Source organism: Cuculus canorus, chromosome 2, assembly GCF_017976375.1.
Source record: "Cuculus canorus isolate bCucCan1 chromosome 2, bCucCan1.pri, whole genome shotgun sequence".
Classification (NCBI taxonomy): domain Eukaryota; kingdom Metazoa; phylum Chordata; class Aves; order Cuculiformes; family Cuculidae; genus Cuculus; species Cuculus canorus.
In genome coordinates, this window is record NC_071402.1 from 118,893,174 (window position 1) to 118,918,285 (window position 25,112).

The 25,112-nt window shown below is 41.7% G+C and overlaps 1 protein-coding gene across 3 annotated transcripts; it reads right to left on the reverse strand.

The window, feature by feature from the left end:
* Positions 1-1,004: 1,004 nt before the first annotated feature.
* On the reverse strand, positions 1,005-25,112 carry ENTPD3 (ectonucleoside triphosphate diphosphohydrolase 3). Of its 3 annotated transcripts, none has more exons than XM_054059546.1 (11): positions 24,604-25,112; positions 22,720-22,776; positions 19,646-19,766; positions 12,770-12,887; positions 9,189-9,339; positions 8,273-8,432; positions 5,963-6,193; positions 5,236-5,508; positions 5,028-5,138; positions 4,371-4,508; positions 1,005-2,385 (listed from the first exon to the last, which is right to left on the reverse strand). In XM_054059546.1, the coding sequence occupies exons 3-11, from the start codon at positions 19,763-19,765 to the stop codon at positions 2,152-2,154; spliced, it is 1,536 nt and encodes a 511-aa protein (XP_053915521.1). In that variant the 5' UTR covers position 19,766; positions 22,720-22,776; positions 24,604-25,112; the 3' UTR covers positions 1,005-2,151. The 3 variants fall into 3 exon arrangements, with proteins under 3 accessions (XP_053915521.1, XP_053915520.1, XP_053915523.1); XM_054059545.1 differs by having other exon boundaries at positions 24,601-25,112; XM_054059548.1 differs by lacking the exons at positions 22,720-22,776; positions 24,604-25,112 and adding an exon at positions 21,725-22,674.

A 25,112-nucleotide genomic window follows, 5' to 3' on the forward strand; every position in this document is an offset into this window, starting at 1 on the left:
CACCAAACTTGGGCTGTGTTTTATCATCACTGAAAACAATTCAGTATTTAAAGCTTAAAAACATTTTCTCCCATGAATACACTGTTAAAAACAAGCACTAGGCCTGCGTAAATGTTGCTGAGCAAGTAACTAGATACTGCCTTCTTTGTACAGAGAAAACACTCCCTAAGTATATAGGTGAGGCTTTTTGTGATACAGAGTCTGCATCGCCATCCAAGGGAAGATAACATTGTCCCTGAAGAAGTAACTGAATTTAATATTTGAATAACAACTCCCCACACTGGGGGGTGATTGACTATCATAATCAGCATTGATTAATTTTTGTCCTCTTCAGTAATCTTATCAATGCTGAATTATGCCATGCAGTACAAGTTACCGTTTCTTTCTGCCAAGTTTGTATGTTGCTTTATGAGAAGTTTGTCACTTTCCCCCTTCAGAAACATCCATATACATTTCATTTCTTATCTCTTTCTTCTGGTGGATTCTGGAAGTCTTGCTGCTTCTCCACAGATGAGGCTTTTATATTACATAATCCTGTCCTTATTCCCAATGCCTGATACTTCTCTTTCCGACCAATCTGTCTCTCAATCGACTGTCTGATGACTGGGAATTGCTGCTTTGCTCAGGCACTACTCAGATCTACAGTATGGTGGTGAACCTAAAAGAAGCCCTAGAAAGTATCAGGATCCTCAAGTGAAATGTTAACAGTGTTTAAAATTAAAAGTTGTTTATATGTGTGTTGTGTTTATAAAAAAAAATCAGGAGAGTGGCTTGCTTTTAACCACCAGGTTTCCTTGCTGAGAATATGGATTCTGGAGATAATGAGCACCATTCACTCCAGAATCTCACAGAATCAGTTTCGTAACATGCAAATTTCCAGCCCCTAGGAAAGTATTTAAAAGATTTCCTATCCCTCTCATAAGAATAATCTGTTTACCAGGATGAAAATACTGGTATTGGGGGAAAGAAAACAACACTTAGCTTAGCTTTTCCCAACATAATTTTATTAATCTTCATAAGCAGGCAGTAAAGAGTACAAAAAGATAAATAACCTATACTTTGTACACATTGTCAAATGCTGTTCACCTCACTGTCTCTCCCAGAGATCCATTTGGTTCTGAATGACAGGACAATGTTACACACATTGATCTGTTTCCAACCAGCAGCTGGAGAGGATTTACCAGTGGTTACTGGAGCCACTGCCACCCTCACTGCCTCCCCCTGAGAAGCAACGACTGCAGCCAAAGATAGCCATGCTGGCTGCATATCCCAGCCATGTTTTTTTACTGCAGCCACGATGCTGGCTTGGAAGAAGCTGTAAGCGATGGTGGTGCAGCTGTCTGGCTGGAAGTTCAATAGCATCAGCTTTCCCAGCTGAAGCTGACAGGAGACAGAAGACTGAGCAGGTGGGAATCTTGGTGGTACAAGAGGGAGCTACTATACATATATACATTCACTATATACATAGGGAGAAGAGGGAACTGCTGCAAAAGGAAGACACAACGGAAGGCATTCTTTGATCAGATGACTGATCTGACTCTATTCTGGAAACACTATTCTGGAAGTCCAAATGATTTTTGAACAAATTTACTTATTCTTTAGCTGCCTATTCCAATTCTATGCCAGCTGTTCCTTTCAGTTCCCATCATTAGCCAGTGCTTGTTCCAGTTTCAGATATCTGGTTATTTGAGGGTTTTAGGCATCAGCACTGAAACAAGAACAGCTGCCATGTTCCCACCTCCTATGATTCCTACTGACTTGCTGTTTAGTTTTATCTTAAACAACTGCCACCACGATCAAATCCATCACCAGTTGAACTCACCAGTTAGCACAGAATTAATGAACAAAAAATTATTATGTACCTGGCAGAAAAAACTATTAATCCCTTATCAAGCAAAGTGACATTTCTGCCCATGTTTTTTCTGCTGCACACTGGACAAATGGTTTTACAGAAATAATTGCCAAAATATTTCAAACACACTCCAGTTCACCATATCACAGATTCCCTTGTGTCTCATCTCGTCTTGTCTCTATTTATGCTTCTGGTCCTGAAGACTTTTTGCCTGTCTTTATTTCACCCTCCACTTTTCAAAAATGAAGTTCTGCTTAATGGCACTATAAAATTCTTGTTTCGTCTTCAGTGAAGTTCATTCATTCTGGAATAAATACGTGTTCAACATGACTGATGTTCTTCTGATTCTGTGATCCAATACACAGGTAAACAAGGAAGAGAAGACACAGCAATGCCGTAGCAGTGAGGAAAACGAGGAGCCCAGCAAACAATGAAGGTTTCAGAGGTAATTGGATCAGCTTGCCTTCTGCTGGAATCATATTAGTGAGGCTTAACATGTAACCGAGTGACCATGCTATACTGCTGTTACCAACCTGAAATAAAGACAGAAGAGTTCTATTCCCATGGATTTTTCAGTCAAAGAAAGGAGGCTTCAAAAGCTGAACTGCTGAGGCTTGCAACTGCCCTTTAAGTTAGCAAGGGGAAAACTTCAGTGGAGTATACATAGAAGATACAGAACCATTTTAAATTACCTTTTTTTGTTGTTGTTCAGAAGATGCTAAAAAATTGGTCCCTGAGCTAAAGAAGTCAGACACAGGTATTGGATGGGTAGAAGGATGTGTGGTATATAAGTAGACAGCCAGTTATGGGAATTTTTTATGCAAGAAATACACTTTAAAAAAAAAAATCAGCACTACTGTGCTAATTCCTAGAATTAGCCCCTCATCTTAGCCTTGAAAAGGTTATCGGGCACTGCCCAGGGAGGTGGTTGAATCACCATCCTTGGAGGTATTAAAAAGACAGGCAAATGAATTGCTTAGGGATATGATTGAGTAGTGGACAGATACAGTTGGACTTGATGATCTCAAAGGTCTTTTCCAACCAAGCGATTCTGTGATTCTATGATAAGCAAAACCACCACTCTTGGAGAAACTGTGCTGTTATCTCTGGGGTAGCTTGGGTGATGGATTAACACTAGATCTTATAATTTTAGTAGCGACAGATCTAATTAAGAGAAGGTAGTTTCTCCTTTTGGAGTTTCATGATTATCCTAGCACAAAATGGAGGTAACAAAGGTGTTAACTTCAAACAAGATTTGGGGGTTTTATTTTGCTCAGTATTTTTGTAGTCTTGGCTAAATACAGAAAAACATTGCCGTATTTAGCTGCTTCTGTGTGCGGGGGGCAATACAAGATATATTTAAATATCAACATACGTCGACCCCCCACCAGCTCCAGATTAAGATCCCAAAGTAAACTCTGTGCTGATTTCCTGGTAGAAGGGCTAAACACTGGACACTCCTCCAAAACTGCTAAGGATTATCAATCAGAGAACAAAATAAGGCAAGAAAATCCTACTTGATTCTCTAGCCCACCAGTAATAGATATGACCGCTTAAAAGACATTGCTTACAATTTCTCATTCACAGCTTGTGAGAACACCCTGCATTTAAGAATATGAAGATCTACAACCTATTCTATTTTGTTGGTTTTGCATGCAAGAGGCAAAGCATTTCCAAACTGTATGGAAATTAAGAGACAGTATAGGACAAGGTTTTAGAATAAGGGTCTGTACAGCAACAGAGAGGAAAGGATGGAGTCCCAGAGCACTGTAGGGACCACATTTCTTGATGTAACAGCCAAGCTTAGTCAGTGGCCATGCCTTCTGTTTTGGAAGAAAAAATTTCTTAGCTGTAGCTTTGGAGTATATACATACAAGCTTGTTTCAAGTACTCTGTTTTTCAGGAGAAAAGATGAGGTCAGGGAAAAGAGAAATGCAGCTGTTCATTACACAAATGTTGTGAGCCTTCTCTCTCTGCCAACTGAAAGCAAATATCTCATCAATATACATTCTTATTCCAGAGAACCAGATTATGGCACAGATGGATGTGCCAACTGAGAATGAAAACTGCCCTAGTTTCTTCATCACATCTCACTGACTAGCTTTGCTGGTTCTCCCAAGGCTCTGCGAGCAGACAGAAATGCAGAAGTTCTCCTGTCCAGCTCAGCAGGGTTAGCTCAAACTGGTCTTGACTGGAGAGGTGTTTCGGTCAGATTGCTGCCCAGAGCAATCCACTACTTCAGCAAGAGGAGGCAGGGTTTAAAACACAATTATTTGATTCTTTCTTGAAGGTATTTAAAAGAACCTACGCAGCATTTCCAGGCAATGCTGGAGCCCCTGGAACTAGGGCTGAAATTGCTACTGACACTTGAAAAGTGGCTTTGTCGTATGTTAAACTTTTGCCAATCATTTACAAAGGCTGGTTATGACCATGATATTTTTGTATGCTACTGCACTTTATGTCTCCTTCTAAACTTCTCTGGATTAAATAACAGTAAGAGGGAATTATTATTACTCACCTCCTTTTGAAAATGTATCTGTGGCCAAGTTTCTGCATCAAAGTCGTAACCATGTACAAGCAAGTAATAAATGAAATTGGCTGAAAAACAGTAGGATCTGGCATATATTTCTTCAACTTTAGGCAGCATAAATTGGAGCTGAAAGCAAAAGGTTTTTGAAAAACATGTAAATTATGAAAAACAAATGCTTTAATTTTTTTACAGCTAAAGAATACTTTGGATTCTAATTAGAACTTAGTAGCATTTTACAGAAGCACCAAATAAAGTTGTGGGCAACAAGATATGGAGATTTAGAAAAAGAAAGACCCTGACAATGACATAGCTTATGTGGTAAAAAAAATGAAAACAAACACAAAACCGCACATAAATGACTCAGGATATTATGGTTCCTAAATTTTTCATGTCATCTTTACAGTATGGCTGAAACTGTGAAATGAAATTTCAAAATCTATCCAAGTTTTAAACATGCCAGATATACTTCATGGTTTGAAGCACAGTGAGAAAACAAATGTTGAATTTGGTACAGACCAGCTGAAAAGTTGTGAATACTTGTCCAGTCCATATTCTTTTTATATCTCCCTTTTATGTCTCCCAGGAAGGAAGGAAGGAAGGAATCAACCAACCAACCAACCCAAAAAGGACAAACAACCCACTTACCTGTGTCCAGTTCTGTGAACAGAAAAGCCACATACTCGAATTGAAGTCAGCTAGGGAAAAGTGCCCAGATAAATTCAAAGCATTAATTGTATAGTAGAATCCTGAGAAAGCCTGTAGAAAAGGGGTAGATGACAGGCCTGTTACTTTCAGAACTACAGAAATCAAAAGCAAGTGAGTTCAAAGAGAAATGCTGTGTTTGCAGACCTACCACAAAATTCCCTTTAACTTTTGGCTGGTGTATTCCACTAAATGGACAGTCTTCTCTGTCTCTGCAAGCAGTGAAGTTAAACAATAAAGAAACCATCTCCTGGCACAGATCTGGGTCTCCTGTTCCATGGAAGTTCACAAGCTGGTTTGGGTAGTAATTTGCCAGTCTCAGAGACTGAGTACAAAGGCTCCCAGAGAAGTACTTCATCGTTAATGCAGTATTATAATCTCGAGGGTAACACGGATTATCTACATTGGAACTGGTGCTTGATTTCTGGAAAAACAAACAAACAAACAAACAAATTAAAACGCTCAAACAATAAAAGCTACTTATAAGCAAGACCTAATTTGACATTAAATATAAGTATCATTTTAAACTACATACAAATGTATTTTTGTTCTCTGTCACAGTTTATCAGTACAATATTGCTCATCACTGTAATTCATAGAAACTCCTTTCTCAAAAAATCATCGGCAAGATCAGCAAAACAGTTAGAGGAGCAGTTGGCCCTTTTTGTCAAATAGTACAAAACTCTCACCAATTTTTAACAAATGTGAAGATCTTTGTATGAAACTGAAGTGTTTAGTTGCTTAGCTGTTTGTCTACAACCAAGCCCAAAAGAGCTCTTATTGGGGTCTCCAAACTCCAGTAAAGGGAAGCAAGTGCAAGCCTAAGAACCCACTCAGACAATTACTGAACACCTGCAAGGGCAACATAGCAAACAAACCTGGAACAACAACGCTAAAAGCCTTTTCTCAGCTTCATCTCTCCCATAGCACTGGAAGCTGTGAGTGTAGACATTGTAGTTGTAACCATATAACCTCACTTGCAAGGTGCTATTGAAGTTCTCCTGGGAGTCCTCTGGGATAAATGAAATTTGAGTGGAAGCTCCTCCAAGATCCAGTGCACCCATGGTCTCTTTTCTATAAGGATGAACCCATGTCCTCCAAAGGTTTCTCTACATGTAAAAAATAAAACCAAGGATAATTAGAAATATCATCTGCCTGTTCTCCTTCACACTTTTCTAATATTTACTTAACTTTTTGAGATTTCCCCCCCTCTTTGTCCTGCACCCTTTAAGAGAAAAAATCTTAGCATCAAGGAAAACATACAGATGTTATTTATGTAAGAGGGATGTACTTTGAGAATGAAATGATCTTCAAAGATGGAAAAAGGAATGCAGTGTAGCTTTCAACTCAGAGGGCAGCACAACGATCAAAGCACAGAACTAGCCAGATCAATATCTGTACTAGAATGCAGGGAACTGAAGTCCAGATACCCATGAGCTCTTAAACAAATGTGGATGGAAATAGTATGAGGATTTGCTTGTCTCAAGGCAAGAAGAATTATTAAAGGAATAGAACATTAAGAGGACAAACAGAAAAAGAGATTGAAAATAGAGTGAAAAACACAGAAAAAAAGCCCAGATGAAAGCTCCACCAAAGTCAAAACAACAAGGACCCCTCATCCGCACATCTCCTTCAGTGAAACTGCAGAGGGAATAAATCTTAGACACTCAGCTGGCATTTTTCCCTATAACCTAAAACGTCCCCCATATTCTGTATTTGATCTACGCAGTCACGGTGCAGAATATGGATTTTCGATGATTATCTCTCTCAATATTTACTGTAGTATTATTTACTGAGCATGATGATATGAATGCATACACAAGAAGGGAAGAGAAACTTTGCGGGCTCACAAATACACACAAATGAAAATTCTACAGTGAAAGAGTCCCATTAACAGCCTCTAGCAGAATGTGACTCTTAGGCCATTGCCACAAGAAAGGTGAGTATTTCTCTGTCCTGCTAGCGATACTCCACACACAGACCTTCACTCAACTCTCTATACTAAACATCGTTCACAGCATCTTGCAGTGCCCTCAGTAGTCCTTATGAATCTGCCATACAGCATTTGATATTTGGATTATTAAAAATCATGTGGTAGAAGACTGACACACCCTGAAGCTCGTGATGTCATTTTTGTTGCATGAAATGCACACAATGAGGACAAACTCTTTCAGAACATACTGTTTTTCTTAACTTTGCAAAAGTCAACAACCTATTCGCCATTAACGATCACTTAGATCACCAGCAGCTAATTCCTGCTTATTAATTGCCATGATCTTACAGGAACCGTTCACCCAAGATAGGTAACAACACTCTGGAGTTTGGTTGAAATTTCTTTCAGCCTAGGGAGAAGTGCAGTTAATGCTCAGGGCAGCACACAGCTGCCATAAATGTAGATAAATGGTTGCCGACCATCTCAGTAGAGCTTTTACTGGGAATGAATTTATACTGAATATCTGTACGTAAAAAGGGACCTTCCAAAACATTTGACTCCCTCTCTGCTATAAGGCTCCTGCTTGATCCTCTTCCGAGTTTAAGGACAGTATAAATATCTTTCTGTTAGTATCACTTTGTCTGCACAGTATCACAGCCCACTGCTCACAGCCGGCAGATTTTCAGCAGTATTGGAATGAAGTGTATGAGGGATTTCTGGCTTAGCTGAGGCACATTTGGCCATATCGACTTAACCATCTTCACTGCTTCCAAACAGTCTTGTCTGCTTAAGACAAGTAAGCAAACACTGCCAAACAATTTGGAGACCCCTAAGCTGTGCGGATCCTTCACCAGCAGAGCTGCAGGGACAGCAACCACCTAAGAAAGTCACAGAAAAGCAGAAGAAAACATCTTTAGTTGGCACCACTGTCAAGACAATCAACACCTGTCACACTTAACATACCAATGCATTTAAGAGCAATGCAGCTTCTGTTTCTAGGTAAGGTATCTGATGTCATTTAGGGAAAAGCCCCGTCTGTGAATCAACAATTTCATCTTTATTACCATAGCACATTCCTGCAACATCATATTCTTCATGCTTGCTTTGTTCTATTACTGCCACAAAGACCCTGTTATATATTTCAGTGAACAACTAAAGCTATAGCTATGATGTTTGAATAGGCACATCATCTCGAACTTCTCATTTATATGAAAGAAAGAGCGAAAAGAAAAGCATGCAGATTTTTTCCACACACCTCTAAGAAATTACCCATTAAATAGTTGGCTGTTATCCATCCATACACCCCTTCCTCTGGCCCAGTTATGATTTGCGCACCCCTAAATTCAAAAGGTTGTGCTCTGAAGTAGTTTTGAATACTTGCAAGGACTTCATTGGCTGCCGTTTCATTTTGCAACCTAAGCAATTCACAAAACATGAGACACTGAGCATTTGGAAAGGCAATTTTGTGTCTATTGTTTGCTGACTATCAATTCAAGAAAACTTTTACAATCACCTAATAAAAAGTAGACAATGTTTCCCTAAAAGGGAATCTTATGTTAGGGAACAGCCAAGCATCCAGCACAATTTCAGCAGGCAACTCCCCCATTATGTACAAACTTCACTCTTTATCATACAAGATCACGGGTGTTCTATTTCTCATATTTACTTTACTTTTTACTGAACTAAGTGCTTATATGACAGCTGCTGGTTAAAAAAAGTCCTAGAGCCTTTCTTCCCATTCTGTTTAGCCACAGAACAAACATAAAAAGTCAGTTTGTGCCAAGGCTAAAGCCATGGACAGACCCCAAAAGTCACATTACCCTACTTTCACACTCAGAACACTCTGCAGTGCCTAGCTTTAATCTGCCTTTGCTGCCCACAGATATGCACAAACATTATCTGTTTACATAACACTGAATTTTAAGACAGATATGGAAGAGAAAACTGCTTTCTTCAGAATAAAGCAAGCATTTCTTTTCAATAAGGCACAACAGAGGATTTCTATAAGCCCTACTCTCCCTATCAATACAGTTAATTAAATTGGCTGGGTTCCATTTCCTTTTGAGACAGCCAATTTCCAATGGATGAAAACGCATCCAATACATTTTTCACATTCTGTCTTCACAGACTGCTATGCTAGTGCGCATACAGAGTTCAAGTTTCTGCCATACCTCAGTAGTCTCATGCCAGCTGTAGCCCCCAGATAAACTGAAGTGTTTTTATGCAGAGGGACTGGTATTCTCTCCTTGACTTTATTCAGACAGTCATCAAAGGGTTTGGCAAGAGCTCCAGGGTTGCTCTCATAGCTGGATATACCAGGGCCTAAAAGAAAACAAGTAGATTGATTTCATTGTGCTTTGCCAACTACAAATTAGCCCAATTAGCAAATAGGTGTTAAAAGAAAGAAATTTCCCCCTTCGTTCCAGTAATTCAAGATAGAATAGTTGAAAACTATGAACGCTTAAGGAATAAACAATGTAGTGATTGCCTCAGCTATTTGAGACAGAGAATATACTTGCAAACTGCTCGCCTGCATTTCTATGTGTACACATATACATGATAGTACCACACCTGGAGGAAGGTATATGGTATAACTGTAAAACAGCACAATGGCAGCAGTGCTATATTCATGAGGAAAATAGGTTTGCTCATGGCAGATGCTGTAGAAAATAGCATGTCTAAAGGATGGAAAAATTCTCTGATCTGTTAAAGTATAGATAAACCCTCCTCCCACAACCTAAGACAAAGATTTCCTAATCTGGTTTGCCACAACAGTCATAGACACCATGGTACCTCTACAGCTCCCTCCTCTCAAGTGAAAATGAAATAAAGAAGCTCCAGTGAGCAATTGCTGGTGAGGTTTCAGATGCACACAAATGGCTCCTGAAGTCCAATTCTAGGCTGGTGCATGAACTATCAATTATTTCACAGTTTTCCAAATTTCTAGGCCCTTCAAATAACAGGAATGAGAGTTACATCAAGCTGCATAAGGCATATCAACGTCTTTCCCCCCTTGCTCAACTCTTCAAGAACCAAAAGGACTTAACTTGGATGTGAATAAAAACATTCCTCATTAAAGTTCCTTAGCTCAGAAAGTTGCACAGGGAGAAATTCAGGCATTCCCATGAAGCCACTGGCCCAGAGAGAATAACTCTGCCAGAACTAAATCTAGTTCCATAACAGCAATCTCTTTCACAACCTGATTCCAAGCTGGATCTCGGGTTGGTTCTTACACAGTTAAAATGAGAAACCATTTACGTTCAGCCACATTGCATTGATAAAAGCAGAAGAAAAAATATGTAAGACTACAGACGTGACACTCCACCACTCTCTTTTTCACAGTATGAACCTTAACATAAACATTACCACATCATCGTTAGATGTTCACGGCCCTCGTTTGGAATAAGACTTTCTAAAAGTCTTAAGTCTCGCACAGGCACGCCTGAAGCTGGAAGAAAAGCTGTTACCCAGAGGAAAACAAAGCAGTGACTGCTGTTTTGCATCCTCAGAAGCTGCAATTGTCTCACACTCCTTTGGCAGCAGCAACTTCCACCTCCCAGTGTTCAGACAGAGCAGGTCACAAGGCAGGGACCATTTTGTTCTGGACAAGTGCCAGCTTTGCTGATGCTTAGAGCCTGATCAGGTCAGATTAACTACAATACATCAAAAGGATTTTGATTTGGGGTTGGCTCCTACAAACAGGGACAGAGGTACCTAATAAAGGCAGAAATGAAATCATAAAGCCAGCACAGAACTTACAGAGCGGCGATCATTTGACTTACAAGTTCAGTAGGCCTGAAAGAAAGTCTTCTCTCCATATGCCCAGAAGTATCCTCCAGTTTAAGTGTTTAAGGCTATGGTGAGCGTCACTAAAGAGACGCTGACAGATGTGTTTACCGCTGTCTCCCACAGCTTAGTTTGGAGCCTCTCCAGCACGCCCTCTGCCTTCTCCACTGCAGTCACTGGAGACTGGAGGAGTGAACCCTGGTGATTTCGTACACTGGAGGATGAGGAGTACTCTGGCTGACCATGGTTAAGGCCCCTCTGGACCTGTGGAGTTCACAGCAATTTGGCCTTCTCTGCTTTGCAATTTTTTGCACTTCCTCAATGTGAAACAAAACCTAAATCAATTAAATTCACAAAGTACTCCTCTATCATTTTTCGAGAAGACTAATGCAGTTTCTCTGTGCCTTCTTCTCACACCAGAATTCCTAAAGACAACGTTCCTAATGAGTCAAGACACGAGTTAGCAGAGCGTACCCTCCTCCTCAGCAGGCTGGCTGCCATTCCTGCAGTCTGTAAGGACACACCATCAGGCACGTGATGGTGTGTTGCTTCCATGCACGACGCTTGCTTCTTCTAAAATTGCTAAGAACGTTCATGCATATGTTGAATGCTGAAGACAGAAATATTGGTTCTGTTAAGAAAGCATTGCCTTTTACTCATGGGCTAGTTACTCGTGGACCTCTATGGCTACAACTACTTCCATACACAAAGAGGGATGTAGGATTTTGCATGATCACAACTGAGAGAGAAGGAAAGCGAAAAACTGGAAAAATTCTTTTCCAACACAACAGTTGTTATCAGAGATCAACAGCTTCTGCACTGAAGCTTTCTGAGTTGCCCCACCCTCTCCTCCTACCTAACCAGCAAACCCAAGCCAGTAACGCTAAACAAAGCAGTACTGCTGAAGTCAGTATCGTAGAGGATAATCTAAAGTTCATTTAACTCAGAGTAACAGAATTTACGAAGTTTGGCATCGTGCAGAAATCTGTATGGACTAGTTACTGCTTAATAATTTAGATTTTTCTCCCCTCCCTCGCCACCTGCCTTCAAAAAATGTGTGGAAATCTGATATCTTTGAACATTTAGTCAAATGTCACTGAAGCTGACTAAGAGATTCAAAAGCTGTTATGAAGGAATCCGCAACAAGCTATTAGAACATACACTTAACCATACTGGAGTGTGAGCAAAATTCAGCCTAGTTTAGCATCCTCTCTCTGAGAGGAATCAATGTAAAACCTCAGACCTTTAAAGACAAGGCAGGTAGCCAGTGGTGCTTGTTGTGAGTAGGACAACTTCACATTTTATTAGATGCTTCCTAGTTCTGCAGTATGAGAAGCTCTTCCTGTTCACTTTCTGCATGCCTTTCAACATTTCCCCTCAGTTGCCTCTTTTCAAGTAATTACAGAACAATTCCAGATGAGCTGCATAAGCCTTGTTTCTCTAGGAAATCTGACTCAAACAGCAGACATTTTTTTTTAAACCATCACTAAGACTTCTGGAAAATAAAAACTACTTTGTCATATTTCTGTGGCATAGCTGACACCCATTTCTGCCTCCATCATATTCAATGGCTAACATCTAAAAAGGGCTAGATCCCCATTCTTCTCAAAGACTTTTTATTCCAAGCTATTTCTAAATATATTTGATACTTTCATTGTAAATTAGATTATTTTATGGCACTAGGACTAAATATTTACAAGCCCTGATTCTCTGTAGATTGAATTCTGTCTGCATCAGTTACGCACTGTAATGGAGTAAATCAAGTTAAGCTACAATCTCCTCTCTCCACTGCAGATTAGAGCACCCTGCTGTAGGACTGATGCTAACCGGTATAGACATAGTCTTAATAGTTCTTTCTCCCCAGCACTGAAAAGGGAACACACCAGAAAAAACAAAGCAGTGTAAGCTTCCAGATAATCTGTTCTTCTAGGCTAGAAATAAATAATCAACTTGAAATTGAGCTCACCTTTCACATTACACTTGAAGGTTTGGCTTACTACTCCTGTGTCATTTTCTTTTTCTGCTGGCCATTCATAGACGTAGACCGTAGTCCGAGAGGATCCAGCATCAAGGACTATTCCATACTAGGGAGAAAAAACTACATTAGATCAAGGAAGAAAAAAATTGACAGCTTAAAAGGCCCCTATACATCTGTATTTCTTTGCACCATCAAACTCTTTAGAAAACATATGTACATTATATACTTGCAAGAGAGACTAATTCTAGTGTTAGGTACTTAGGCGTGAATCCAAAAGCCAAGTACAGAATGAAATCTGGCTGCAAAACACAGAACATCCTATGTATCTTCAATAATTAATTCAGTGGGGATGGGGAATGCTCATCTCCTTTATGCATCACATTCAAAATCCACATTGACGCATAGATAACAGTGTGTTAGGAACTGATTTTGCAACAAGTTCATTTCCCATTATCTCAACTACACTCCCTGGACACTGAAGGGTTTGATACCTAAGCACAGGCTTTACATTCAAGGATGCACAAGGGATCTATAAAGCTACAAGCAAAGAGGTAAAGTGCATGATGGTCCACAGTGAGAACCATGTAACAAGTCTGGTTCTTTCCTGATTGCCCCATAAACCTCTCCCTTTGAGTGGTTTAGGCAGTCCACTTAAGAGTTTGCCACTGAAAACAGGCTGTGCCAGAGAGTGAGGCAACAAAGAGCAAAAGAGAATCAATATTAACCCATGTTTATTTATGAAATAAATGAGAAATATTTAAGCTACTTGCCCCAGGTCACCTAGACTCTGTGGGATTATAGCACAGGTTTCTCCGTCCCATTCCACGCTCACCAGACCAGTCTTTCCCCTTTTCCTATCTTTTAGGGCAGCAGAACATTGTAGCAACTGGGAAGGGAAACTGCATCAGGGAAAGAAAACTGCAACTTTGCTTATCCTCTCCGTGATATCTCAAGGTACGTTTAGCTGCCTCCTTCTTCCTAAGTCATCTAACTGGTAGGAATCACACAGGGGTCATTTCTCTCTCAACTTTCTTGTTTTTAAAAAAGACAGATGCACAGGAGCCTGACAATACTGAAAAATTAGAGTCTCCATCTGGCTGCAAAGCAGTAAAAGCCCCTGCAGCAGGCTGATAAATTTCATTCCACTGCCTCCCCAGGGAGCCTTAAGTCTGACCTAGAAGGATCACTGCTTCAGGTGGCAAACAAGTCAGCTTCCACACCTCATTAGTTCCCAGCTTTCGCTGTAATCCTACAAACTCCTGGTCCCTAAAGAATGACCAGCAACACCAGTCTAGTCTGTTTCCCAGAGGACTGTTAGATAATGAAAATTTCATTTATATTAATCCAGACAATATTTATCCTGACCAACTAAAAGGTGGAAGGCTTCACAGACACTAGTAAACCACCACACCATTGAGTTCTGCTCAAGTAACTACTTTTGCAGATACTTGGAGTGCAATCCCTCTCCTTGAAAGGGAGACGAGCACTCTGGAGACACATAATACAGTAAGTAACGGTCAATCTGCTCAAAGGCTATTAATTTAATCTAGTCTCGGTCAAATCAAAGTGCCAACTATAAGCTTTTAACTTAGCTACTTTTAGAGCTACCCATCATGCCCAAGTAGAGACTGAATATAATGGATGTATTTTTACATCAGCTAATTGTGGAGCTTTTTGACCCACTTCCATCCTCCTCTGCATTTCCCAGCCACATTCATTCCTGAAAGCAACAGATTTCCATTCCAAAAAGTAGTTGTAGACTTATCTGAACCAACGTGTGACTGACAATTTTATTTTCTTCTTCCTCCTCCTCTTTTTCATGTACAGCTTCTTGTTTCCTTTAAAAAAAGATGCTCGTTTCTGAAAAGGACTCTTGGGCCTATTACAGGGCGAGTCTTGAAGCTCCTCAGAACTTGTGTGGCGTTCACTCTGTGTGAACTCGCCCATGCAGCTTCATTAAGTGGTGATCAGATTAATCTTTAATTAAAGATAAACAATTAAAGATCTTTAATTAAGATTAATCTTTAATTTAAAAAACCCAAACAACAGAAATGACAGAGGATGCAGTATTCTAAGCAAGTGGGAGAATTCTGTATGCCTTGTCTCAGCCTGCTGCCTAGGACAAACTGGTTGAATTAAAACTTCAGTGACATTAAAATTGCACGTTGTTGTGGATTGGGGTTTTTACACAGCTTTGATTTAACATCAATTTAAGAGTTTTTAATAGTTTTAAAGCAGATCACAAAATTAGGCTGTGTATTGTTTTAAAAGTGCTTAATCATTAGCCAATTTAACAAAATGATTCAATGGAATGTATTATTATCTAAACAATAACTTAATGAAAGAATGGCAGGGTTCACACAAGACTTACTGCAGGGTTTCCTAAATCAAATTGCACACACACAGAGACACACAAACACAGAGCTATATGGATATTCAGACTCACAGAGGTTAACCTATAATCAAAATTTCTTGAGTTTAGTGAACTACTCACAATGAGACAAGAGGCATCCCAATTCAGGGGGAGATGCTGGTCACAGTCTGCTGTGATCCAGGAGAGCTCCAAAGGGTCTCACTTAGAACCACTATTTATAGTTTTGCAAGATGACTAACTTCAGTAAGTATTTTTCCATTCTGGCTACAATTCGTGTTGGCACTTCTGGTATTCTCCACCAGCTGTACAAGTCCACTATGTTCCAGACTGCACAGTTCTGGTACAGTCCTGTACGGGCTACGATCCAGACACCAGGGGTACCAGTGCCATCAGAAGGTGATTGATTGTCCCTGCTCACTGCTCTTGTCAGGCAGCAGGAGTTCCAGGTGCGATCAGGGAGTGCCTCATCACTCCAACTCACTGCACTGATACAAAGCCAATGGCACAAGGGAAACTTTCTCCCATAACTCGCGTGGCTTACTCTGAGATTGCAAAGTGGCCCGGGGCAGGGGCTACACCACCACACAAGTCAGATCACTTTTGGTTGGCCTTCAAGGACAAGTAATGCCTTCCTGCATCAAACTGCGCTGCATGGGACTGTGAGCACAGGCAAACCCTTATCCTGGGTTAGCAGCAAGTAAAGAACAGAACAACTTTTTCTCCCTTCTTTCCCCTCTACTTCAGCTTTCCCACAAAGGATTTCTATCATGTCTACTCAAACATTTATGGAGAGAGAGAAAGTCCTGGTGATTCCCTAATACCCAACAACTGCACCATTGAGTTAATGGACTAGATCAGTCAGTCAAGACAGGGAGATAAAATCAACCCAGAAAAGCTTCAGAGTTCTGTTTTCCTGTCCGGTGGAAGGAAGGGAGGAAAGAAGGAAAGAAAGAGTGACTCAAAGGAAAATGCTTATTTTCGGGGTTATTGTTGCCCAATGTACTTCCAACACAGAGGTGACCATGCTGCCTACAGCATGAAGTAAACGTGTCCCTTTGCTTCCTATGTCCAGTAGAATACTATGACTACTGTACACATTTACCAGAAGTGAAATAAAAAGCAAGCTAACAATAAACCAGACTTTGTGTCTCTAAAAGCATACTCAATCTTTTTTTTTGGCTGCAGCTGGGTGAACTAAAGAGATAACCACCCTCTCTCCTATCAACCGATTGTCCTTCCCTTCCAAGAGGGTAAACCTTCCTCACACAGCTGTCTGTGTGAGTGACAACTACCTATACTGTTTCAGAGGTAGTCTCACTTAACTGGTCTGGTTGTGGCCGAAACAGATAAGGGGTAGTCATATGAATAGTTTTGCAAGTACATCCAGAAGAACGGTAATCCCAACAGCAAGAACAAGCTCCAGGATTAATCACCTTTTTAGCATGAATATCACACAATCTCCATTTTCAGTACACGATGGGGGATGATGTGCTTGAGAGCAGCCCTGCAGAGAAGGACTTGGGGGTGCTGGTCAATGAGACACTCGACTAGAGCCGGCAATGTGTGCTTGCAGCCCAGTAGGCCAACCGTGTCCTGAGCTGCATCAAAAGAAGCATGGCCAGCAGGTCAAGGGAAGTGATTCTGCCCCTCTATTCCTCTCTTGTGAGACCTCATCTGGAATACTGTGTCCACTTCTGGTATCCTCAACATAAGAAGGATATGGAGCTGTTGGAATGGGTCCAGAGGAGGGCTACAAAGATGATCAGAGGGCTGGAGCACCTTCCCTAAGAGGACAAGCTGAGAGATTTGGGCCTGTTCAGCCTGGAGAAGAAAAGGCTCAGAGGAGATCTTATAGCAACATTGCAGTACCTGAAGGGGGCTCACAGGAAAGCTGGAGAGGGACTATTCGTAAAGGCTTGGGAGGGGGTAGGACCAGGGGGAATGGATATAAACTGGAGAGGGGCACATTTAGACTGGACATTAGGAAGAATTTCTTCACCATGAGAGTGGTGAGACACTGGCATAGGTTGCCCAGGGAGGTTGTGGATGCCCCATCCCTGGAGGTGTTCCAAGGCCAGGTTGGATGGGGCCTTGGGCAGCCTGCTTTAGTGGGAAATCCCTGCCCATGGCAGGAGCATTGGAAGTAGATGATCTTTAAGGTTCCTTCCAATCCTAACTATACTATGATACTATGATACTATGATACTATGAAAGCAGGCACAGCAATGACATCTCATTTGCCTTTCAACCACTTTGGAAAACTGCCATGAGATGCCAACAAGCTACACCAGTTATAGGGAAGATGGAGGCCACAAAAGTGGATCCAGGCTGGAAGCGTGTTTCAGTTCAGCTACATAGGTTTGAGCTACTTTTAATGAAGCATAACATCCACAAACAAGATAAAACACTTCCTAAGAGCCAAAAGAGACGTGCAAAATTCAGACATACTGGCAAATTAGAGAAATGCAATCATGAAGTGAGAGTTTTTTCTCTTCAGGGCTCACAAATCGTTAGCAGACAAACAGAAATATTTTTTACTGATATGAAGGCTCATGACATTCAGAGCTAACGTCATTTACAATTCTGGACTTCTTCAAACAGTCTCTAGGGATATTTGTGCTCTCTTCATCACTCTTCTGACTCCCCGGTGTGTGCCAGAAAGTCAGGAGTTCTTTCAGTGCCTCAGCCTCATGCATATGGGCAGGTCCTTTCTTCACAAGTCACTGGCTGAATCTTCAAGATAAACCAACCACCAAGGAACCAAAATATTTAACTTTGCAAAACACTTTAAAACATCAGTGGCGTAGCAGATAATTTATCTTTTGTGCCACATAGGAGTGAACCCGGATGCTCTCAATGCGCTTCCTGGGAAAGAGCTACTATGCCACAGATATCACAAGCTCTACTCAGCCTTCAGCAACTGGTTTGGTTTCATGGAGAAGAGCCAGAAGAAGGCGGAAACTTACAAAGGGTAAGCTTCATCATGTTATTACTACATTTAATTTTAATCAATCACTAACTTCAGGACACTACCATTTCCAGACTCCATTATATCAACTAAGTACTGGACGATTTTACACTGACATACCAAAGTCCTCCTTCTGCTCCTGAAGAATTACTTCAGAGTGTTCATCATTTACTGAGGACTACTCAGTAACTCAAGAATCACATAGAGGGTCCTCCATATCAACTAGGATTTTCTGCACTAAGAGCTTACAGCCCAAAAAGAAACCAAAAGCCAAGGTCTCTAGCAGGGAAACTGCCAGTCTTCCTCCAGAACCAGCCATGAAGCTGTTGTGACTCAGGAAGCAGAACTCCCCACCTAAGCCAGCTCCAGATGGTCAAGGTGGGTCCGATGTTTGCTCAAAGATTTAGGTAGATAATTTTATCATTCTGAATGTGAAAATGAATTAATGACAACCACAAGAGATGCGTAGGCTGTCTTTTAGATAGTAGCTTCAGCCTACATGCCAATACAGTCTTGCCTTGCATGAAAATTGGCAGGATTTAAGGCTGCTGCAAGCAGGGATTCAGGTCACATAGAGAATAAACTCAAGGCACTGTGTCCCCATGCAAGATCCCAGCACACACAATCTGCCACACCACACGAACACAAAAAACTGGTATCAGAATACAGTTTTACCCCATTGTCTGACTCATATACCACCAAATGATTCAGACAAAGCCAAAGGTGTTTATAATCCCACAAAACGTAATGAGACTCAGCTTATCACTGTTAGTATATGAACTATCCAATTAAATACATGCACAGAGGGAAAGCTAGAAAGAACTTCGAAGAAAGATCTGACAAGGTTTGTGTGCCTGCAGCTATCCTGGGAAAAAACAGAGAACTCAAAGTGCCAAACTGCACAGTTTCTCTAGAAGGCTAATTTCTACATTTCTCATTGAAGAAACTGCACACATACTCCAGCAGCACAAGACAAAGCCGGAATTCCAGAGTATTTCAGTTTGCCTTTTCCAGTTTGCTCTCCTCATGAAGTTACTCTGCTTCTGTTTAATATCTGGCAAGTCCCAACATGGGATAAATCATAGAGTGTACACCTAGAGCCCAAATGCTTTTGATAAAAGATTTCAGCATAAACTTCCTAGCTCTGCCTGGCAGCAGAATTTAAACTCCGAGTATTTCCCTCTTCAAAATTATTTTAGAATTACTTCCAATCTCTAGCAAAAATAAAAAAAGCAGTGGCATATTCTCCACATTTTGCCTTTCAGTCTCAGAGAAGGCATTGTGCGATAGGCATCACAGACGGAATCAAGGAATGCTTTTCCTGCTTTGCCACTGACTCTGTGATCATGACTAATTCTCTTTTACTCTCTACTTCAGTTTTGCCATGACGAAGAAGTGATTAAACATTAATTTATGTCTGTAGTCTCATTTGAACCACCCCATAAAAGTTAGTTTACAAAGGAACATTATTAAATATTAGTTCAAAACACTGCTCTCCTTCCTTAGGTATTTTAAGACTTACCTTGAGCCCTGGGGAGACGATCTGTTGCTGATTTATCTGAATCACTGCAATAGCAATGACAAGAGCTATGCTTAGAAGAAGGAACACTTGGGCAACCACACTTGGGGTTCTGGTGAGCATCCTGAAACAACAAAAGTGGAAACACTTGAAGAATTTGAAAGGATTCAGTGATTCTGCCTTAAGGCCCAAAGCCCTGAATCATTTGAGATGCCTCATAAAATCTCATTTCTTCAACTAGATTGAATTACATGAAATTTGTGTTCTCCTGAAGAGCTGCCCAGTTTTTGCTACCATTAACTTTTTATTGTCTAGAGGTGGTGCATATACACCAGATTTCACCCTCAAGCACTAGTCTGCTTTTTTCCCAAAGTGTCTACATGTAGATGCATGCTCACCATCTCCCATTGCTCAGGAAATGAGAGCAATGGGCAGGCTGGGACAAGCGCACACTCAATGATCTGATGTACACCTACAACATGGACACAACCACAGCCACGTAGACACAATGCTGGCAGCTGCTGCAGATATATTTGGATATATCTGCCAGACACACAAGGTCTGTAATAGATACAGGCTGCTTCAGCAAGAAACAAATGAAGTTCTAAGAACAGTAAGTAGGTATCTTTTCTCTAACTGCTGACGTGTTCATGAAGTATGTTTGTGTCCATGTCTATATGCATATGCCCTAGAAAGGTTTACTAGAATTCAAATGTGGTTTAGCTTTCCTACAATTTCTGTTCGTCCTTTATTTTTGCGTGTCCCTGGCCAGACAGTTCTTCACTCCAAAAGTACCTCTGAGTACTGACAATCCCTGTATCAAAACTTCTTATGCTCCACAGGAAAGAGGCAGTTGGTGGGAGATGGCAAGCTTAGAAGAGTCAGAGGAACATAAAAAGGAGACCTTTCCTGCCTTTCTCATTGTCAGAAACCAGTTATTTTGGCACAGAAGTATCAAGCTAGCCTGGCATGATCTATCCGGATTCCCACCTCCTAATTCTTCCATACTGACAGTGGAGTATACTGGTGGCTGTTTAGAGCTGCCCTGCTGTTTCAGCAATTGTCAATGCCAACCTGTGCTGAGGATAGAAGCTAAAAGGTGGTCTACAGTCCATGGCCACAGCACAGGGCCGTTGTACCTGCAACACATGGTCTTCTCCTTAGCTCCAACCAGAGCCAGACGGCTGAAGGAGAAGGCAGAACAAATGCTTCTTCACAGAGTATCCATATTCTAAACCCCATGGGTTCTTCAGCCTGTGTATCCATGTTCACATTCAAAAGAGAAGCAAGTTATTTGTTTTGTTCTGGGACTAGCTTCACTCTGAACTTTGCCCACTGCTGCTGCTTTCCTTCTTTGTCTTCTTATTTCTGTAGTGAAATCCAACTCAGATTGGCTTTTGGAAATTCTTCATTTCAGCCTGATATACCTCACTTCCTTTTTTTACACTTATTAAGCCTCTTTTCTTAATCCGTATGTCTCCTTGTTCACTGCCAATATACTCTTCCAACACTTCCTTCTCTTGGCTTGGTAATAGCTTTATTATCTTAGTCATCAGCCAGTTTTAATAGAAAATTGCCAGCTGTATTTATGATTTATCCATTGCTTTACTGTCCTGCAGCATTCAAACATCATGTACACATGCATAAAAGATAGAATAATTTATTTTTCTTTTACTATTGGAAAATATGTTAACACCTAAGATGAATTCTCACTGTAATCTGTGGATGATGTCAGGGCATACTAATTAGAAGAATATATACACATCAATTATTTTTTTAGAAGAGATAGCAGATTTTAACCATAAATCTATGAATAACGATCTGGGTAATATACTTGTCCTTAAGGGGGACGAAAATTCTTTTTCCTTAGCTTTCAGCTGTACAGGTAGTTACCTATAACTGTAAAGTGACTGAACTTAATATACCAGTCTCTCCTGGATCGAAGCACTGGTGTTCAGCGCTGGAAAAAATAAGTCACTGTCAAATTAAAAAACACTCAGGGCGAATGACTCTTTGAAAAACTAAAGCATTACTGAAGAAGAAAGCATTAACCACTATTATACTATTAACACTTAAGAACACCTGTGATGACTGCTGAAGTATTATCTGCTGCATCCGCTTGTAAAGTGGAAATCGAAACCTGGTTTGTTGAACTTCTCAGGTGCTTCCCTGGTACTGGGATTTGTCTTCATGGGAGATTACTTCTCTTTTCAAAATTCTTTTTTGACAGAGAGCATCTTAGGTAAGAGAGCATCTCTTAAGACTTTCCTCATACAATAGTGTCCGAACGACTACCAATTTCATCAGAGAATAATCTGTAAATCCTGATCAGATTAACAGCCTCTATGTCAGGTGGACACTTTAAACTCCATGCCTGCTTGAAGTCATCACACAGCTGACGTCTTTGCTGAATTGTGCAAGACTCTGCAAGATTTCACACAACTGAATCAGAAGCCCAGCATTTACTTCTAGCTACATTCATCTAAGTCTCACACACATACCAGGCAATATGGTAGTACTTGCCCATTTACTGAAATCTGCAGGGACACCACAGAGAATTTAATTCACTCCACAGAAACAGGGTTGTAACATAAGTAACTCTTGATAACTTTCCGCATTTGTTGGCAAATACAAATTTTTTATGAAGTATCAGAAAACAGTTGAATTCCATTATTAAAACAATACCATCCTGCAGCAAGAAAAAAGCATGAATTTGTGATTTCCACATCCAATCAAGTACACTGTGCCACAGAGGAGCACATTGGAAGGATCACTTCACACATCTTACTTCAAGCAAAAGAAATTCCTGCCTGCAAAGGAAAACGGACTAAACTTCTTCATGCCACCAACATTTTTAGTTTAACTATGCTAAATACACGTCTGTATGAGTGACAGTGGTTATTATACACTGAAATTCCTTTTCCCAAGTTACATGAAACATTAAACTTGCTTATTTTAGGTACTTATTATTTTGTTTGTTCATAGGGTATTCATCGGTATTTTAGTGCTTATTATACACTGAAATTCCTTTTCCCAAGTTACCTGGAACATCAAACTCACTTATTTTAGGTACTGACCTGTTTGTTCATAGGGTGGATAGGCAAGCACTGTAAATATATTTCTTCACACTATAACTGGAGAGATACGAACACATTAGCATGTACTTCAGAAGTGGTCTACAGACGAATGTTTTTCAAGTACTGGAAAAAAAACCCAACCCCCCAAAAACCAACAACCACAGCATTTTAAAACCCACAATGAAAAGCTGTGAGGAGGTTTCCCAGGCCTTCCTTCAGCAGAGAAATCAAGTATCATAGAATCATTTGGTTGGAGAAGACCTTTGAGATCATTGAATTCAACCATACCTGTCCACTACTAAACCATACCTCTGAACACCTCCTCTATCCATCTTTTAAATACCTCCAGATGGTGACTCAACCACCTCCCTGGGCAGCCTGTGCCAATGCCTGATAACTCTTTCAGTGAAGTAATATTTCCTAATATCCAATCTAATCTTCCCCTGGTGTAACTTGAAGTCATTTCCTCTCATCCTATCACTCCTTACTCAGGAGAAGAGACCAACACCTGCCTCCCTACAACCTCCTTTCAGGTTGCTGTAGCAAGCGTTAAGGTCTCCTCTCAGCCTCCTTTTCTCCAGGATAAACAATCCCAGTTCCCTCAGCAAAAACAAGCACATGGACCCCAAAATTAGCCACTGAATCTCACAGCTTTCCTTCAGCTCAGCATCATCCTCGGGTGAGGAAGCTTTGCACAGCGCTTGTGATTTCTGACAGAAAGCACAAAGTTTTCCCACAAAAAAAAAAAAACAGTGGAGAGACAGAGATGACAAAGATGACACTCCATCCACCTACTCACCCTCAACCCTACACACATCACCCTCCACAACCACACACACACACTTATACACACCCCATAACCATCACACACATACACCCCCACTTCCCCTCCTTCACACCACACAATTACAATCACCACCCTCGACACACCCCACATCTACCACCTCCCACACTCATCAGACACACAGCCCAGCTCCCTGCCACACACACACTTACCTCTTCAAACACCCCCACACCCCACGAACACCTCCAGTCCCCTACTCCCCCATCCTATAACCACCACCACACACCCCACTCACTCCCACACACATCCTCACTAACACACAGAAACTGACACACATGCAGTGACACACAGACACACACACTGACACAGTGACACACACACTCTCACAGACACACACTTTCACAGAGACACACACAGAGACATTCTAACACAGACACACTAACACAGATACACTCAAACATGGACACGCTGTCGTGCACACAGACACACTCACAGACACACACAGAGACATGGACACACATCCACACTCACACACTCAGACACAGACACTGATACACACACACTGTCACACAGATAGAAACAGTCTCACACACTCAGACACACACAGACGCACACTCTCACAGGGACACACAGAGACATAACACAGACACTCAAACACAGACACACTCAGACACACTGTTGCGCACACAGACACACACACACACTTACACACTCACAGACAGGCACACATGGACACACTCTTACCCACCGACACACACATACACACAGACACTCACACACACACTGTCTTTCACACACAGACACAGAAACAGTCTCACACACTCACACACACAGACAGGCACACAGAGACACAGACTCACACACTAACACACAGACTCACATACACTCATACACTCACACACAGCCACTGTCACACAGACACACACACAGACACAGATACGCACACACAGAGACTCTCTCTTTGTCTCACACACACAGACACACTCTCTCAGACACACACCCTCTCTCTCTGTCTCACTCACTCACTCACTCACTCACTCTATTCTCTCTCTCTCTCTCTCCCTCCCCGCATTCCACCCCATCCCATCCCATCCCACCACACCTGCGCTGTCCTGGCTCCGTCCCGGGCCGAGGGATCGCCCTGGCGCGGGAGGTGGCGGCTGCGGGCGGGGCTGCTCGGGGGCCTCTCGCCCTCCGTTCCCGGAGCTCCCAATAGGTTTGGGGAAACGACGGGGGGTAGAAATAAATAAATAAAAGAAAAAGAAGCAGGTGACAAACGTGGATGGATCGATTAGGGCGGAGGGCGGAGGTGCGCGCCCAGCCGGCGCATCGCTCGCTGCCGCACCCCGAGCTGCGGGGGAGGAGGGAGCGGGGCGAGGCTGAGCCCTGCGAGGGTCTCCGTGTCCGCGGGGGCCGAGGCTGAGCCCTGCGAGGGTCTCCGTGTCCGCGGGGGCCGAGGCTGAGCCCTGCGAGGGGCTCCGTGTCCGCGGGGGCCGAGGCTGTGCCCTGCGAGGGGCTCCGTGTCCGCGGGGGCCGAGGCTGAGCCCTGCGAGGGGCTCTGTGCCTGGTGAGGGGCTCTGTGCCCAGCAAGGGGCGAGGCTGTGCCTGG

Coding starts and splice junctions, on each gene's coding strand:
- ENTPD3 (XM_054059546.1), bottom strand. CDS start 19,765: ATGCTCACCAGAACCCCAAGTGTGGTTGCCCAAGTGTTCCTTCTTCTA. Junction 5,139..5,235: donor AAGTTAAAGGGAATTTTGTG/GTAGGTCTGCAA, acceptor CCTTTTCTACAG/GCTTTCTCAGGATTCTACTA. Junction 4,509..5,027: donor GTTCACAGAACTGGACACAG/GTAAGTGGGTTG, acceptor TTTTGCTTTCAG/CTCCAATTTATGCTGCCTAA.